At 44.5% G+C, this 17,469-nt stretch overlaps 1 protein-coding gene across 5 annotated transcripts in view; it reads right to left on the reverse strand.

The window, feature by feature from the left end:
* Nucleotides 1–6,860: 6,860 nt before the first annotated feature.
* Nucleotides 6,861–17,469, reverse strand: part of lypd6 (LY6/PLAUR domain containing 6) — a 223,063-nt gene continuing 212,454 nt past the window's right edge. For 4 of the 5 annotated variants that reach the window (XM_078227977.1, XM_078227978.1, XM_078227979.1 and 1 more), the window contains 3 exons: nucleotides 15,003–15,101; nucleotides 11,198–11,328; nucleotides 6,861–9,804 (listed from right to left, as the gene is read on the reverse strand). In XM_078227977.1, the coding sequence (XP_078084103.1) occupies nucleotides 9,637–9,804; nucleotides 11,198–11,328; nucleotides 15,003–15,101 (398 nt within the window). In that variant the 3' untranslated portion in view covers nucleotides 6,861–9,636. Of the gene's footprint in view, nucleotides 9,805–11,189; nucleotides 11,329–15,002; nucleotides 15,102–17,469 lie in introns of all 5 variants that reach the window. The other variant, XM_078227981.1, reaches the window with a different exon arrangement.

The following is a 17,469-nucleotide window of genomic DNA, read 5'->3' on the forward strand; positions in this document are numbered from 1 at the left end:
AGAATAAACTTAACGTTCAGTTCATGCCTGCAGATCACACCTGAAGTTTTCGTGTCCAGGCTTCTGTAAGATTCTCACATAAATGTAATGCTTATGTGGTTTCTGCATCAGTAAGTCACTATAGAAATATATAGAAAATGCTGTGAATTTGACCTTATTTTCCACTTAGTTAAGTGGAACTTAAGAGCTGACATTTGAGTAAATCACAACAGCAGCTGCCATTAATTAGACATGCCCTTGCATGATTAGATTTGTGATTTTTTTTGTGTGACGTTACTGGGAGTGTGAGCTTTGCTGAGTTAACAGTAAATAATCTTTTCAGTTCCAATCATGTCTGATGCAAAATAAAACCGCGAGGATTCAAATCAGGGAAAAGATTAGGGCAATTTTGTTGATGTTGTTTCCCTGACGTGTTGCACTCATTAGTCATCTGGAGAAATTGGTCATGAGCCTTCTTCTTAAACTGCTGCACCTCCTGTGGTGATGAAGGAGTGGTAATATTTCCCCAGATCAGGCTGGGATATGGCTGCACCTCCTTGATCCAGTTTGGATTCAGCTGTTTCTCTGCTGAGGGCAAAATGGTTACCAAGTACTCCTACATAACACCAGTCATGGCATTTTGTCGCATTTTTCAGGGGCTTGATACAAAACTGTAAATACAGTGTTATAAATATATATCAGAACTATATCCATGTAGAAACCAACTCGTAATATTTCACGAAAGAGTCTTCTAGCTTCACTGAATGGACACTCTTCCCATTTGGAATTGAAATTGTAAAATGTGCATCCATTCACCTATTGCCATATGACCTGTACATCAGTACTGATATGCGATGTTGGGGAGGGCAACACAGTAGTTAGCACTGCTGCCTCACAGCGCCAGGGACCCGGGTTCGATTCCCAGCTTGGGTCACTGTCTGTGTGGAGTCTGCATGTTCTCCCCGTGTCTGTGTGGGTTTCCTCTGGATGCTTTGGTTTCCCCGACAGTCCAAAAGACGTGCTGGTTAGGTGCATTGGCCATGCTAAATTTCTCCCGCAGTGTACTCGAACAGGTGCCGGAGTGTGGCAACTAGGGGATTTTCACTGTAACTTAACTGCAGTGTTAACGTAAGCCTTACTTGTGACAATAAATAAACTAGTTACTTCCATGTGACGACAGACACGGCATGTAGGAGTAGTCGAGAACCTTTGACTAAACTGTTGAAGTTATCACATGTGTCATAATTCCTGCACATCCACACAATAATACAGTAACAAATTTAAAAAGATATTTGCCGGAATTTCACCGTCCTAGTACTACGGGAATCGGAGCAGGTGTAGGGGTGAACCATGGAAAGGTCCATTGACCTCGGACGGGATTTTACAATTTTGGAACGAGCGAGGCCATAAAATCCCGCCCATGGTAATTAAGCAATAAGAAAGTTGCCCTTATATGGTCAGTAACAATAATGGTTTTTAATCTCTGAGTCATGTGATCTTCCCTCGAGTGTTCTGTATATGTGAGTAACATAAATACACATAGCAAGCTGCAATATACATTACAACCATGTTTATTTACTCCTGCTTAACATGAGGTACAGAGGTGGAATTGTGATGAAGAAACTTAACATTCCAGTTGGTTGACTGTACAAATGATAATGTGAATGAATAGCCATTACAAAAACGATTGATTTTATCATCACAGGTTGGCACAAGGAGTGCAGGTGTCAGCAGATCTTTTGCTGTTTGTACTTTTTAACCAGGAAATGAACCTGCTATTACAATATAGTCGGAGTGCAGCAATTATTACATCTGTATATTAATTACTGATATTAATACTCAGTGAAAATAATTTGATTCACAGGCTTGGCAAATAAAGCACTTATCGTGTCACAAGTACGCACGATGTTTTTTTTCTATTGGTCAAACTGTTTGCATCAACAAAGCAAAGGCAACATTTACATTGCAAAATGTACGATCAAGCAAATAAATACACCAAAGCAGTATCTGTTCCTTCAAAGCCCTTACCAGGGTTGCCTACGGAGAGTATTTTGGTTACTTTTAGATTGTTGCTTGACATTCAGAATAATTGCTTCAAAGATCATTCCTAAGTAAGGGGATTTCAGTGGCAAAAATTTAAAGGCCTCCGTAGCAAGTGGCAACTTAATTAGAAAACAGAGGCCACAGCAACTAGCTGTCTGAAACAGTATTTTGACTCATTAGTTGCTAAATATCTTTTGTTGAAGGCTTTGAATAGATTTTGACAGCCTGGATTGATTCCATCTCAACTAAATAGAGTCTGAGCAGCCAAGTTCCTCTTCAATCCTTCAGTAAATTGCGAGACGGCCAGTGCAGCTCTTTGTCAAGTGACCTCATTCAGAATGTCCCTTTACCTCCTATAGCAAATGACATTGGCTTCCAAGTAATTTGGTAATGAATCATTCTAGCAGCAGCCTTGGCCTTGAATAGATTAGGAACGCAGGTCCCGAATGTATTTTCAGGGATTTTCCCCGGATACTCTGGTTTCCTCTCACAGTAAGAAGTTTAACAACACCAGGTTAAAGTCCAACAGGTTTATTTGGTAGCAAAAGCCACACAAGCTTTCGAGGCTCTGAGCCCCTTCTTCAGGTGAGTGGGAATTCTGTTCACAAACAGAACTTATAAAGACACAGACTCAATTTACATGAATAATGGTTGAAATGCGAATACTTACAACTAATCCAGTCTTTAAGAAACAAAACAATGGGAGTGGAGAGAGCATCAAGACAGGCTAAAAAGATGTGTATTGTCTCCAGACAAGACAGCCAGTGAAACTCTGCAGGTCCACGCAACTGTGGGAGTTACAAATAGTGTGACATAAATTCTGATTCTAGGATCGCATGATAAAGACTCAGGAGGAAAAAAGCAGAAATATTTATGTGAAATAGTGTGACATAAACCCAATATCCCGGTTGAGGCCGTCCTTGTGTGTGCGGAACCTGGCTATCAGTTTCTGCTCCGCGACTCTGCGCTGTCGTGTGTCGCGAAGGCCGCCTTGGAGAACGCTTACCCGAATATCAGAGGCCGAATGCCCGTGACCGCTGAAGTGCTCCCCAACAGGAAGAGAACAGTCTTGCCTGGTGATTGTCGAGCGGTGTTCATTCATCCGTTGTCGCAGCGTCTGCATAGTTTCCCCAATGTACCATGCCTCGGGACATCCTTTCTTGCAGCGTATCAGGTAGACAACGTTGGCCGAGTTGCAAGAGTATGTACCGTGTACCTGGTGGATGGTGTTCTCACGTGAGATGATGGCATCTGTGTCGATGATCCGGCACGTCTTGCAGAGGTTGCTGTGGCAGGGTTGTGTGGTGTCTTGGTCACTGTTCTCCTGAAGGCTGGGTAGTTTGCTGCGGACAATGGTCTGTTTGAGGTTGTGCGGTTGTTTGAAGGCAAGAAGTGGGGGTGTGGGGATGGCCTTGGCGAGATGTTCGTCTTCATCAATGACATGTTGAAGGCTCCGGAGGAGATGCCGTAGCTTCTCCGCTCCGGGGAAGTACTGGACAACGAAGGGTACTCTGTCCACTGTGTCCCGTGTTTGTCTTCTGAGGAGGTCGGTGCGGTTTTTCGCTGTGGCGCGTTGGAACTGTTGATCAATGAGTCTAGCGCCATATCCTGTTCTTATGAGGGCATCTTTCAGCGTCTGGAGGTGTCTGTTGCGATCCTCCTCATCCGAGCAGATCCTGTGTATACGGAGGGCTTGTCCGTAGGGGATGGCTTCTTTAACGTGTTTAGGGTGGAAGCTGGAGAAGTGGAGCATCGTGAGGTTATCCGTGGGCTTGCGGTACAGTGAGGTGCTGAGGTGACCGTCCTTAATGGAGATGCGCGTGTCCAAGAATGCAACCGATTCCGGAGAGTAGTCTATGGTGAGCCTGATGGTGGGCACACCACACAACCCTGCCACAGCAACCTCTGCAAGACGTGCCGGATCATCGACACAGATGCCATCATCTCACGTGAGAACACCATCCACCAGGTACACGGTACATACTCTTGCAACTCGGCCAACGTTGTCTACCTGATACGCTGCAAGAAAGGATGTCCCGAGGCATGGTACATTGGGGAAACTATGCAGACGCTGCGACAACGGATGAATGAACACCGCTCGACAATCACCAGGCAAGACTGTTCTCTTCCTGTTGGGGAGCACTTCAGCGGTCACGGGCATTCGGCCTCTGATATTCGGGTAAGCGTTCTCCAAGGCGGCCTTCGCGACACACGACAGCGCAGAGTCGCGGAGCAGAAACTGATAGCCAGGTTCCGCACACACAAGGACGGCCTCAACCGGGATATTGGGTTTATGTCACACTATTTCACATAAATATTTCTGCTTTTTTCCTCCTGAGTCTTTATCATGCGATCCTAGAATCAGAATTTATGTCACACTATTTGTAACTCCCACAGTTGCGTGGACCTGCAGAGTTTCACTGGCTGTCTTGTCTGGAGACAATACACATCTTTTTAGCCTGTCTTGATGCTCTCTCCACTCCCATTGTTTTGTTTCTTAAAGACTGGATTAGTTGTAAGTATTCGCATTTCAACCATTATTCATGTAAATTGAGTCTGTGTCTTATAAGTTCTGTTTGTGAACAGAATTCCCACTCACCTGAAGAAGGGGCTCAGAGCCTCGAAAGCTTGTGTGGCTTTTGCTACCAAATAAACCTGTTGGACTTTAACCTGGTGTTGTTAAACTTCTTACTGTGTTTACCCCAGTCCAACGCCGGCATCTCCACATCATTCCTCTCACAGTCCAAAGATGTGCAGGGTGGGTGGATTGGTCATGCTAAATTGTCCCTTTTTTCCCCCCAAGATGTGTAGGTTAGGGGGATTAGTGAGCAAATGCATGGGGTTACGGGGATAGGGTGGAGGGGTGGGCCTGGCTAAGATGCTCTGTCGGAGAGTCGGTGCAGACTTAATGGGCCGAATGGCCTCCTTCTGCACAGTAGGGGTTCTATGATTCTATTTCCAAAGGAGACAAATGTATAAAAATCAAAAGATATGAATTAGTCTGGTTTGAATTTGTAATATTTTTGTCCCTCATCCAGTGACAGAAGGGTACTGAGATTACTGACATACATCAAATATAGTTCTATTTCCTAACCCCAGCCATTGCATTGAAAGAGAGAGAACCATTTTGAGAAGGTCATCACAAAATAGATTTGGATGGAGAACGTCCATTTTGAACCTTATAAAAGGCTCCAGAATAACAGCCCTATTTTCAGGTAGATATCGTTCAGTGCCCACCAAAAACAGGCAACTAGCACTTAACTTTGCATCTCATGCAGGAGTCAAAACCTGAGTAGCGATGCAGCACGGTCTCAGAATTGCTTTACAAAGTGCTGGTCTATGCTCAAGATGGAACGGAATCGCTAATCTTCTGGGTGCGGAGCCGGGATGAATTTAACTGTGAGATGAGGTGGCAATCCCACATGGCTAGTGGTTGAAAATGGTTTCAAAAGGGACTGCTGTTTTTTTTTGTGCGTAAGGGAAAGGTGTAATTGTTGAAACAAAACTGGGGTTTCAGCCACTCTATAATTTTGGGCCCATTTTGAAACACATGAACTAACCTTCACAGCTGAGGTAAGCCTGTCACTTCAAATATATGAGGAGGATTCTCATATTCCATTATGGATTTCTATCACCAATTTTTTCTTGTTATTGTTGCCCTCCCTCTACTATTTCGGTTGGCAGGCGTGAAAATACTTCCAAATGTCAAGATTTAATGGAATAAAATAAAGCAGAAAGCAAAAGGTTATGGACAATAAAGCAGAGTTTCTGACAAATTAGAATGACAAACATGCTATAAAGTTCATCCATGATATCATAACCAGCTTGCCAAATATTTCTTCTATTAACAACAATTATTTGTATTCATATAGTGCCATTAAAGTAGTAAAATACCCCAAAGTACTTCAGAGGAGCGTTAACCAACAAAATTTTACACATCTTGAGTGCTTACAGCTTCTTCTATTGTTATTTCCAGCGTTTTGCATTTTGCTTGGCACACATCTTTCTTTTTCCTTTTTCTTTACGGTCTTGCATTGTCCCATTCTCCTCCAATCATGCCATCACCCCCTTCACAAATTTAACTTCCACTGGTACATTCGCAAAGTACAGAGGGAGTGCTGCACTGTCAGAAGTGTTATGTTTCGAATAAGGCTGCCTTCTTAAGTGAATGTAAAAAAAACACGGCACTGTTTAAAGAGCTGTGAACTTCTATAGATGGGGCGGCACGGTAGCACAGTGGTTAGCACTGCTGCTTCACAGCTCCAGGGACCTGGGTTCGATTCCTGGCTTGGGTCACTGTGTGGAGTTTGCACATTCTCCTCGTGTTTGCGTGGGTTTCCTCCGGGTGCTCCGGTTTCCTCCCACAGCCCAAAAATGTGCGAGTTAGGTTGATTGCCCTTAGTGTCCTGAAATGCGTAGGTTAGCGGGATTAGTGGGTAAATATGTAAGGATATGGGGGTAGGGCCTGGGTGGGATTGTGGTCGGTGCAGACTCGATGGGCCGAATGGCCTCTTTCTGTACTGTAGGGTTTCTATGTTTCTAGATCTTCTGACCAATATTTATTACTTAGCCAACATCTTAAAAAAACATAGTCTGGCCATTGCTGTTTGTGAGGGTTTTCTGTGCACAAATTAGCTGCTGTGCTTCCTACAAACCAAAAGTGACTATACACCAAAAAGAATGCTTTCATTGGCTACATAGCATTTTGAAAATCATGCAATGGTAGAATCCCTACAGTGCAGAAGGAGGCCATTCAGTCCATTGAGCCTTCACCGACAACAATCCCACCCAGACCCTATCCCCGTAACCCGACATATTTACCCTACTAGTCCCCCTGACACTAAGGGGCAATTTACCATGGTCAATCCACCTAACCTGCACATCTTTGAACTGTAGGAGGAAACCCACACAGACACGGGGAGAATGTGCAAACTCCACACCGTCACCCAGGATTGGAATCGAACCCGGGTCCCTCGTGCTGTGAGGCAGCAGTGCTGCCACCATGGCACCCTTTATTAAATGTGTGATATAAATAGAAGTTCCCTATTTATTTTGATTGATAATGTCATTTATTACCTAACATGCTGTGATTGGTGAAAGCAATAAAAAAGGCTTCTTCTGATTTTCAATGTTTGGTACTTGCAATATCATTTCTTGAGCTATTGCCTCTTCCCCCTCTCCTCTCCCAAAGAAATAATGAATAATGCACTAGGACAAAGACTTAGCGACCTTGTGTCGACAGATTACAGTGTTAGCCTAGTGGGGATTTATGAGGAAAGATTGAGCAGGTTGGGCCTATACTCATTGAAGTACAGAACAATATGAGGTGATCTTATTGAAGTAAAGATTCTGAGGGGGCTTGACAAGCTGGATGCTGAAAGGATGCTTCCTCTTACAAGGGGACCTTGAACTTGCAGGGAAGTTTCAAAATAGGGGATTCCCCATTTAACATGGAAATGAGAGGGATTTCTTCTTTCAGAGGGTCATTCTCATCATTGGAATTCACTACTCCGGAGAGCAGTGGAGATTGGCTCATTGAATGCACTCAAGGCTGAGTTAGACAGATTTTTAATCTGTAGGGAATCAAAGATTATGGTGGGCAGTCAGAAAAGTGGAATTAAAGCCACAATCCAATCAGCCTTAATCTTATTGAATGGTGGAGCAGGCTCAATGGGCTGAATGGTCTACTTCTGCTCCTATTTTATATCTTCTTATGGTGGCTGAGACATATACCAATCAGTGAGTTTGCTGTCTCTTAAGTGGAAGATAATGTTTTCCAATAGCAAGAAGTTCAATTTGTAGAAAGCATTGGTAATCGGACAAAAAAAATTCCTAAATTAGCTGATAGTGAAAACTTATTTCATAATATCGGTGGATCTGACATTCCTCGCCTGAAACGTTTCAAAATGTTTGATCACTTGTGTCAGATGTTTAATCTTATGTGAGTATCTAATCTATGTTCTGTCAGGGATAAATGGAATCAGCCAAAGAAGATCAATTATTCCTTCCCACCCACTTGCAACACCTCTGACAGGAGGAGTGACAGGTACCACAGTCTCAAGCTGACGTACGTCTATCTCTCTGGTTGATTTGGGTGGTGGCAGAATTCTCTGAATTAGGAGTGCACTGGAGCAACTTTTTTTTGGGTGCAATGAACGCTTTGATTAACTCCACGCAACTGCACGTCATCTTGCATCCAAATGTATCTCAGCTCTTGTGTGAAAAACGCCATGCAGACAGTTCTGAATGAGTCAAATATCTGTAGGTGTGGCAATCTTGATTCAAAAGGGCAGATTTTTCTGCTCTTGTACCAGAATGTATAGAAAAATTAGTCAGGCCCCTTACGGTCTTGTACTTTTCAACACTTAGTTTCTCGCTAGATGTTGTTTGATCCGACATGCTGGCTAAGAAACCAGTAAGTGTGTGCCACTACCCTTACTTTGATGCCCTCGATTGTCTCCTGTTTGGTGAAGAACGGCAATTTTACCCTCAGTATCAGCTTGAAGTAAGCCTAGTTTCCATGACAATTCACTCTTTTGTCTCTAATTCGGTGAGGGCAACTCGCCGACAAGTCACAGATTCACTTGCTAGGAATTCCAAAGTCAGGATTATATCCTCAACTTCCAGGGATCTCTTGTTTTTGATTAGTCACTATAATGCTGCACAGGTTCAAGGTGAGAGGGGGCAAGTTTAGGGGAGACGTGCGGGGAAAGTTTGTCACACAAAGGGTGGTGGGTGCCTGGAATGCACTGCAGTGGAGGGGATGGAAACAGGCATGTCAGCAACATTCAAGGTGTATCTTGATAGACACATGAGCGGGAGGCGAACAAAAGGATAGAAACTGTGTTTTGGGCAATAAGTAGTGGATCTAAATAAGGAGTGGAATCGGCGCAGGCTTGGTGGGCCAAAGGGCCTATTCCTGCGATGTATTGTTATTACTTTCAGCATCCCCCCTCTTTCTTTTAAGATTGAAAGTGGTTACGGGGACTGGGCAGGGGCAGCAGAGAGGAGGCAAGTACCAGGATCCTTCTTGTTTTGCAAGAAGTCCCCAATGTGTGAAAAATAGTGAGCAAGACAGGGGGGAAAGAAAGCCCTTACACAAGAGCTTCAGAGTTCAAAGGTGAGTGCTGTTGTTGGTTCTATGGGTGAAAATAGTTTTAAAGACTTTTGTGTGGTTCTTATTCATTGTGTCTACATTATTTGTTGGAGCTTCAGATAGAACATTTGTAAATAATCATTTTCTTTCCCCCTTTCTTTGGCAGGTTCCCTAACCTCAGAATACTGATTCTATGCGAATATGTTGGTGATATTCAGCAATACTATTGGTGTTGAATATTCATTTCTTGACCATATTAAGAGATAAACAACTTATAAATATTGGTTTCTGGCTTCAGATTTTCATAATCTTGCACTCCTTCAAGATCTCTTCCTAAACTTAAAACTGCATACATTTACAACAGAAAAAAACAGTTTGATTCATATTTACTGTGAGGAAAATTAGAACTTTATAACCCTTCTTTACAGCATATAAGATATTTCACTGTATAAACGTATCATACAAAAATAAATACTATGTTAGACAATGCTGTACATGAAAGCATAAGATAGCACCAGCTATACAACAAGTAAGAACAGAAGACTGAAGCATGTCAACGTCACTGCGGAGTGAGACCATTGTCGAGATGTTTGATTTATAGGAGAGAGTGTTGCAAACACTGCCTGGGAGATGTTTCTGGGTAATGGGAGGTTACAGATTGTCCCTTCACAACATGAGGTGCAGACCTGAAAAAGATGACATTGAATATTAGATTTTTTTTGTGAGGGCGTTTCCTTGCTTATTTTCTGTTACCCCTCCATACCGCTAATTAAACAAGTATTCAGCGCACAGTAGCAGCTTGCGCAGAGGAAAAATGACTTGTCTTGATATAGCAGTCTTCAAACCCTGAGGACATCTCAATAGGTGATTCAGCTCCTCCTGACTTCTGCACGAGGGAAACTTCCAGAAAGAGCAAAGACCCTTCACAGCCTAATTCCCAAGCGGTTTTGACAACTATCGCTTCAGAGTTTTTTTGCGCTCTAACCGGTTTTAAAGTGCTAGCCCCCATCCCACACCGGCCAAAACCAGACAAAATAGTTCAGCTAAATTTTAATCACTGCAATCCCCTGGAGAGGTAAGTGGCGGGGGGTGGGGGGGTTAAATATTTGTAGCAATCCATTTGCCCAATCCTTGCTGCTGGGCACCATTTATACAAGCATGGCCCGGTGTGCTGTCGAGGTCCTGGCACCAGGCGCAAAGAAGCAGCAGGCCCAGGGTGGGGCTGAAAGGTAAGAACAGTTGTTATGTGAAAGGTTTCTGCAAGGGCTGGGAGGAGTGGGAGTGCTCGTCTCAGCCCCACAAGATAACCTGGGACCCCGGCTTTTCCTTTGCCCATGGTGGCACAATGGTTAACACAGCTGGCTCACAGCGCCAGGGATCAGGGTTCAATTCCGGCCTTGGGTGACTGCCTGTGTGGAGTTTGCATGTTCCCCTCGTGTCTACGTGGGTTTCCTCCAGGTGATCTGGTTTCCTCCCACGTTCCAAAGATGTGCAGGTTAGGTGAATTGGCCATACCAAATTGCCCCTTAGTGTCCCAAGATGGGTAGGTTAGTGGGGGGTTACTGGGGTAGATATGTGGGGTTATGGGAAAGGGCCTGGGTGGGATCCTCTATCAGAGTTAGTGCAGACTCGATGGGCTGAACGGCTTCCTTCTGCAGTGTAGGGATTCTATGATATTATGATTCTCCAGTCGAAAATGCTTACCAACCACCACCACCCGCTACCCTCCTCCCTTCCCCGCTTAATAACTCACCCACCTCCCCCGCTTAATAACTTGACAGCCAAGGACTGTTCCCACATGTTCTTGGTGATGGGTTCCTGGTGCATTCACCTGACTCCCCCCCCCCTCCTTTGCCCCCCAATCCCCAATAAATTGTCCCCAGGTTTGGGAAGGAACCATATTCAAATGAAATCCAGGAGTGAAAATGTCCTGGGACTTAAATTAGTGAGTTGGGGCGAGCAGGCGCCAGGCTCACCACTCAGCTCCAGTTAAGTCGCAGGCTAACAGTTATTGAGGCGAATACATTGTACTTGTAGAATATTTTCTTTAAATAGGAATGTGGAACAGCACCTATTCACCTTGTTTCCTTCATTATCAGGTTCCGTGCACCCAACAGATAAACACTCCTTCAGGGAGACACATCGCTTTGTGACCAATGAACTGTCACCCTTTGCATTCATTTTATGCCTTGTGTAACAGTACTGTGTTCCTAGAATGAGAGGAAGAACATTTCAATTATGGGAAAATCCAAGAACTATAATCAAACCTGGGATGCTGCATCAGAGTTTTATGTAGAGAAAAATACTCCAGAGGACTGGTTATCAAAGGTATAAAGGGACATGGGGCTAAGGCGATTAACATACAGTGCTGAGACTTCACTTCATATCATCATCTCACTCATGCTCAAAGGCAAAGATTAGAGTAAATTGATCACTTTTTAGTGTCTAATCTAATTGGGTTTAAGGCCAATACAGGCAGCAAACTGGGATCAGATCTACCCATTACGTCAGCTGTATAACTAAGCATTGCCTGGTAAAGAAAGGCAAAGGTTCAGTCAGTCCGCCTTCTACCATCCTAGTAATTGGATGTTACAACAATAATGGAGTTGTTGACTCACCATAGCAATGAATCCGGACATTTCTGCTCGTGTCCGAACCTCAACTTCAGAGTGAAATGTAGGTCAGAACCGTGAACTTTGTGGGGAACATTCAGCTGGGTGGCACGGTGGCATAGTAGTTCGCACTGCTGCCTCACAGTGTCAGGGACCTGGGTTCAATTCCGGTCTTGGGGCACTGTCTGTGTGAAGTTTGCACGTTCTCCCCGTGTCTGCATGGGTTTTCTCCGGGTGCTCCATTTCCTCCCACACTCCAAAGATGTGTGAATTAGGTGAATTGGCCATGCTAAATTGATCCTCACTGAGGGATTTTATGGCCTCGCTCATCCTGAAACCGTAAAATCCCGCCCGAGGTCAACGGACCTTCCCATGTTCCGCCCCTTGCCCGCTCCAATTCCTGTGGTGGGCAGGCCAGTAAAATTCCGGCCTTAGTGTCAGAGGATTAGCAAGGTGAATAAGTGGGGTTCCAAGGATAGGACCTGGGTGGGATTGTTCTCGGTGCGGGCTTGATGGGCTGAATGGCCTCCTTTTGCACTATAGGAATTCTATGATTTTCTCAAAACTGACCAATTAGTGGCCAGTGAACAGACTCGCAGACCAATTAAGGATGGTGGGCAGGCACTCAAAGACAGAGGGTTAACAAGAGACCATTTAGCACTAAATAGATCATAGAATCATAGAAGCCCTACAGTGCAGAAGGAGGTCATTTGGCCCATCGAGTCTGCACTGACCACAATCCCACCAAGGCCTTATCCCCATAACTCCATTTATTTACCCTGCTAATCCCCCTGACACTAAGGGACAATTTAGTATTGCCAACCCACCTAATCTACACATGTTTAGACTGTGGGAGGAAACCAGAGCACCCGAAGGAAACCCACGCAGAAACGGGGAGAACAGGCAGACTCCACACAGACAGTGACCCAAGCCGGGAATTGAACCTGGGTCCCTCTAGCTGTGAGGCAGCAGTGCTAACCACTGTACCGCCATGCCGCTCACAATACTAGCACTGAAGGAGCAGTGGCCTGCTGTTCAGGAAAGTGGGCGTCTTCAGCAACCAGACTACTACATGGAGGGGACACTCCTGGAATTGACAGTAGCCTATTGTGGCAACTGTAGCCAGACAGGCAAAGAGGGTCTCAAAGCTTGTCAGGAGTATTAGACCTCAAAATTGAGGCTTGGCGGGTAAAGGCCCTTGAGTGACCATTAAGGTTATTAATAGGGGCAAGGGGGGTCCTCAACGGATGCCCTGTCCGACCCACCATAAAACTGAACCAGGTGGGCGGAATCCTGGAGGTAATCCCACCCATGCTATTGTACGTTGAACCCCCGGCCTCAGGGAGAAGGTGTTTAACATTCTGACCATATCATTTTCATTCATTTTACTGGAATTCCACATTTCAAATTGGGACTCCCACACACTATTATAAGCATGGGATGTTTTCGCTAGTTATTTATATTCATCACCTTGGTATAAAACTATGAGATTAGAAGAAAAAAAAACTTGACCAACAAAAAGTAAACAAATGGAATGCAATGAACCCAGTGGATTCATTGTGTTAGCTGTTATAATGCGTTCTGGAATGTATGTCACAGATCGGGCTGTTAAGCTGCATTCTACTGTAGTGAATTATTGTTTTTAATTTCCCTGCAGAGAATGATCACATTCTTGGGCAGTCAAATGAACAGTCGCATTCCTCTCCTGAAGGAAGTGCCAAGCCTCGTAGGTGACATCAGGTGTGAATGCATCTGTATTGTTGGGAGGGAGTTCTGGCACATTGTCAACACACTTGCGAATAGGAAATGGAGGAATCTGCTAGTCACTGCAAGAGGCATAGGTTTACATCAGGGAGGTAAACAGAGGTTTAGTAACTGAGAATGAGTGGGGTAAGCATTGTACACATACAATACTTCACTTGCTTACACAAGATCCTCACCAAAGTCTCTTCTCTTTTCCGGGTCATAGAATCCCTACAGTGTAGAAGGAGGCCATTCGGCCCACTGAGTCTGTACCAATAACAATCCCACCCAGGCCCCATCCCCACAACCCGACATATTTACCCCGCTAATCCCTCTAACCCATGCATCCCGGGACACTAAGGGGCAATTTAGCATGGCCAATCATCCTAACCTGCACATCTTTGGACTGTGGGAGGAAACCGGAGCACCTGGAAGAAATCCATGCAGACATGGGGAGAATATGCAAATTCTGCACAGACAGTGACCCAAGCCGGGAATCGAACCCGGGTCTCTGGCTAACCAATCATTCATGGGAGAGTGTAGGACCAGAGGGCAAAGTCTCAGAATAAGGGGGTGCTTATTTAAGATGCATTTGAGGAAGAATTTTTTCTCTCAAATAGTGGTGAATCTTTGGAATTCTTTACTCCAGGAAAATGTGGAGGCTGAGTCCTTGAACATTTATAAGGTCAAGATAGGTTTTTAAATCAGTGGGGAGGCTATGGTCTAGTGGTATTTTTGCTGGACTATTAATCCAGAAACACAGCTAATGTTCTGGGGACCCAGGTTCGAATCCCACCATGGCAGCTGGTGAAATTTGAATTCAATAAAAGCTATGTGGAATTAAGAATCTACTGATGATCATGAAATTATTGTCAATTGTCGGAAAAACCCATCTGGTTCACTAATGTCCTTCAGAGAAGGAAATCCGCCGTCCTTGCCTGGTCTGGCCTTCATGTGACTCCAGACCCACAGCAATGTGGTTGGTTCTCAACTGCCTACGGGCATCTAGGGATGGGGAATGAATGCTGGCCAGCCAGCAACGCCCATGTCCCATGAATGAATAAAAGAAAAATCAGTAAAGGAATTAAGGGTTACGGAGATAAAGCAGGAAAGCGGACTTAGTGAGTGTTAGATCAGCCCTGATCTTACTAAATAGTGGAGCGGTCTCAACGGCCTACTCCAGTTCCTATCCCGTACGGTCTTGCAATCTAATCCAACAAATCCAAAGAGGTTCCCTGCTACCTTTATTCCCACCCCACTGAAGCCCAGAAGGTGATTTCAGGATCCCGATCAGACACTGATTTCAGGGAATCTAACTCCCCCCACACATTCAAATCCATTTCCCCTCGCTTGAAGAAAATCTCAATCCCCTTTGTTATTAATGGAACTCCAGTCCTGTAATAAAATCAATGTGGATTGCATTCAGGGGAATATGTGAATCGTAGCTAAGTAAGTGCAGCAGGAAAATATACTGAGGCCTATCGAGCTGGTGTGTTTAATGATGGCATTTTCCCACAGCCTGGACATACCTCTTGGGCAGTAGATGTCTGGAGCCCAACGGTTGCACTCGTAATTATCTGCCGCATTTTCACACGTGAAACATTTAAACCCACCGGGATAGGGTGTTGCTGCAAAAGAACACGCGTCATCATTTTTGACAAATATTTGTGCATTAGCTACAACAGCAACAAATTATAGTTGTGGTAAATAAAATGTTACAAAGGGTTACACGGACATCACTGCCAATACTTCCCTCTTCAGGGTGGAATGACATCCAATTTTGCTGAATTGAAGTTCTAGTTATGACATTTTGAATGTCAAATAATGAAAGAGGTCGGGGAGGCGATGGCCTTGTGGTATCATCACTAGACCATTAATCCAGGAACTCAGCTAATGCCCTCAGGACCCGGGTTTGAATCTCGCCATGGCAAATGGTGGAATTTGAATTCAATAAAAAACATCTGGAATTATGAATCTACTGATGACCATGAAACAATTGTCGATTGTCGGAGAAACTCAACTGGTTCACTAATGCTTTTTAGGGAAGAAAATCTGCCGGCCTTACCTGGGCTGACTTACATGTGACTCCAGACCCACAGCAATGTGGTTGACTCTCAGCTGTCCTCAGAACAAGGGCAACTAGGGATGGGCAAGAAATGCTGGCCCAGCCAGCAACGCCCATGTCCCACGAATGAAAAAAAAGATTTCAGCACTAAATAACTTAAAAACACTAACTCATCCCATTTGGCTGAAGGGGCATAAAGGGAGTATTGATTAAAATGGGGACATATCTAGAGTACATTGTTCCTTAGATTCTTCAAACTACAGGTTTAAATGTTACATTGTCAAAATCTTCCTTAAAGAGGCAAGCAATAAACAATACTCACGCATTTTCATAGAATCAGTGAATCACTACAGTGCAGAAGGAGGCCATTAGGCCCATTGAGTCTGCACCGACCACAATCCCACCCAGGCCCTATCCCCATAGCCCCACGTATTTACCCTGCCATTCCCCCTGACACTAGGGGCAATTTAGAATGGCCAATCAACCTAACCTGCACATCTTTGGATTGTAGGAGGAAACCGGAGCACCCGGAGGAAACCCAGGCAGACACGGGGAGAATGTGCAAACTCCACACAGACAGTGACCCAAGCTGGGAATCGAACCCGGGTCCCTGGCACTGTGAGGCAGCTGTGCCACTGGCGCTGTGAGGCAGCTGTGCCACTGTACCTTTTGTACGGAGGAATTGAAAATTAGATTTTTAAAATCATATTTTGATGCACAAACATATGAAATAGAAGCTGTGTTAGGTCATTTGGCCCTTTAAGCCTGCTCCATCCATCATATGGCTGATCTGTTTGTGATGAGTTCCACATACGCCATCTACCACCAATAACCTTAGATTCCCTTGTCTAACACAACTCTATCTGCCTCTGCTTTAAAAATATTTAGTGAGCCCAATTCTGAGGCAGAGTGTTCCAAAGTCACACAACCTCAGAGAGAGAAGATTTCTCCTAATCTCTGTCTTATGAGGGTGGTCTCTAATATGAAAAGAGTGTCCCCTAGTTCTCGACTCACCCACAAAAGGAAACTTACTTTCAATGTCGACCTTGTCACTACTGTTCAGGATCTTACTTACTTCAATAAAGTCACCCCTCACTCTGATAAACTATAGTGAGAACAAGCCCAGTCTGTCCAACCTTTCCTCCTAAAACAACCTGCTCATTTCAGATATCAATCTAGTAAATCTCCACTCAACCACCTCCAAGCATTTATGGTCCTCCTTAAATAAGGGGACCAAAACTGCATACAATCTTCGAGTTGCGGTCTCATCAACTCCCTGTATAACTGAAGCATGACATCCTTACTTCGACGTTCAGATCCTCTTGTAATAAAGATTAGCATTCCATTAGCCTTCTTGCTTATTCATTCATGGGACATGGGCATCCCTAGCTGGCCAGCGTTTATTGCCCAAGGGCAGTTGAGAGTCAACCACATTGCTGTGGGTCTGGAGTCACATGGAGGCCAGATCAGGTAAGGATGCCAGATTCCCTTCCCTGAAGGAGGTTTGTGAACAAGATGGGTTTTTCTGACAATCGACAAGGCCATCGGTAGATTCCTAGTTCCAGACATTTTTTATTGAATTCAAATTCCACCACCTGCAGTGGCGCGATTCGAACCCAGGTCCCCAGAACATTAGCTGTGTCTTTGGATTAACAGTCTAGCGATAATACCAGGAGGTCATCGCCACCTGCCATATTTAGATAAATAATCAAGAGTCAATTAGGCTTATTACAAAGCTAATTGACCCTGATGATACACTGAAAATGCCGTTAAAAGTTTGGTGTGAGCAGTCAGGCAAAGAGTGGGAAGGAAGGGGGTGGGGTTCTATTTTGGGGGGGTTGCGCTTTCTGTTTTCAATGTAAAAGATAGAAAAAAAATACCAGCATAAGCTGTAAATCAGGATGTGAAAGGGAGAGGGGAGCTTGGGGAAA

This window comes from Mustelus asterias, chromosome 14, assembly GCF_964213995.1.
Source record: "Mustelus asterias chromosome 14, sMusAst1.hap1.1, whole genome shotgun sequence".
Classification (NCBI taxonomy): Eukaryota; Metazoa; Chordata; class Chondrichthyes; order Carcharhiniformes; family Triakidae; genus Mustelus; species Mustelus asterias.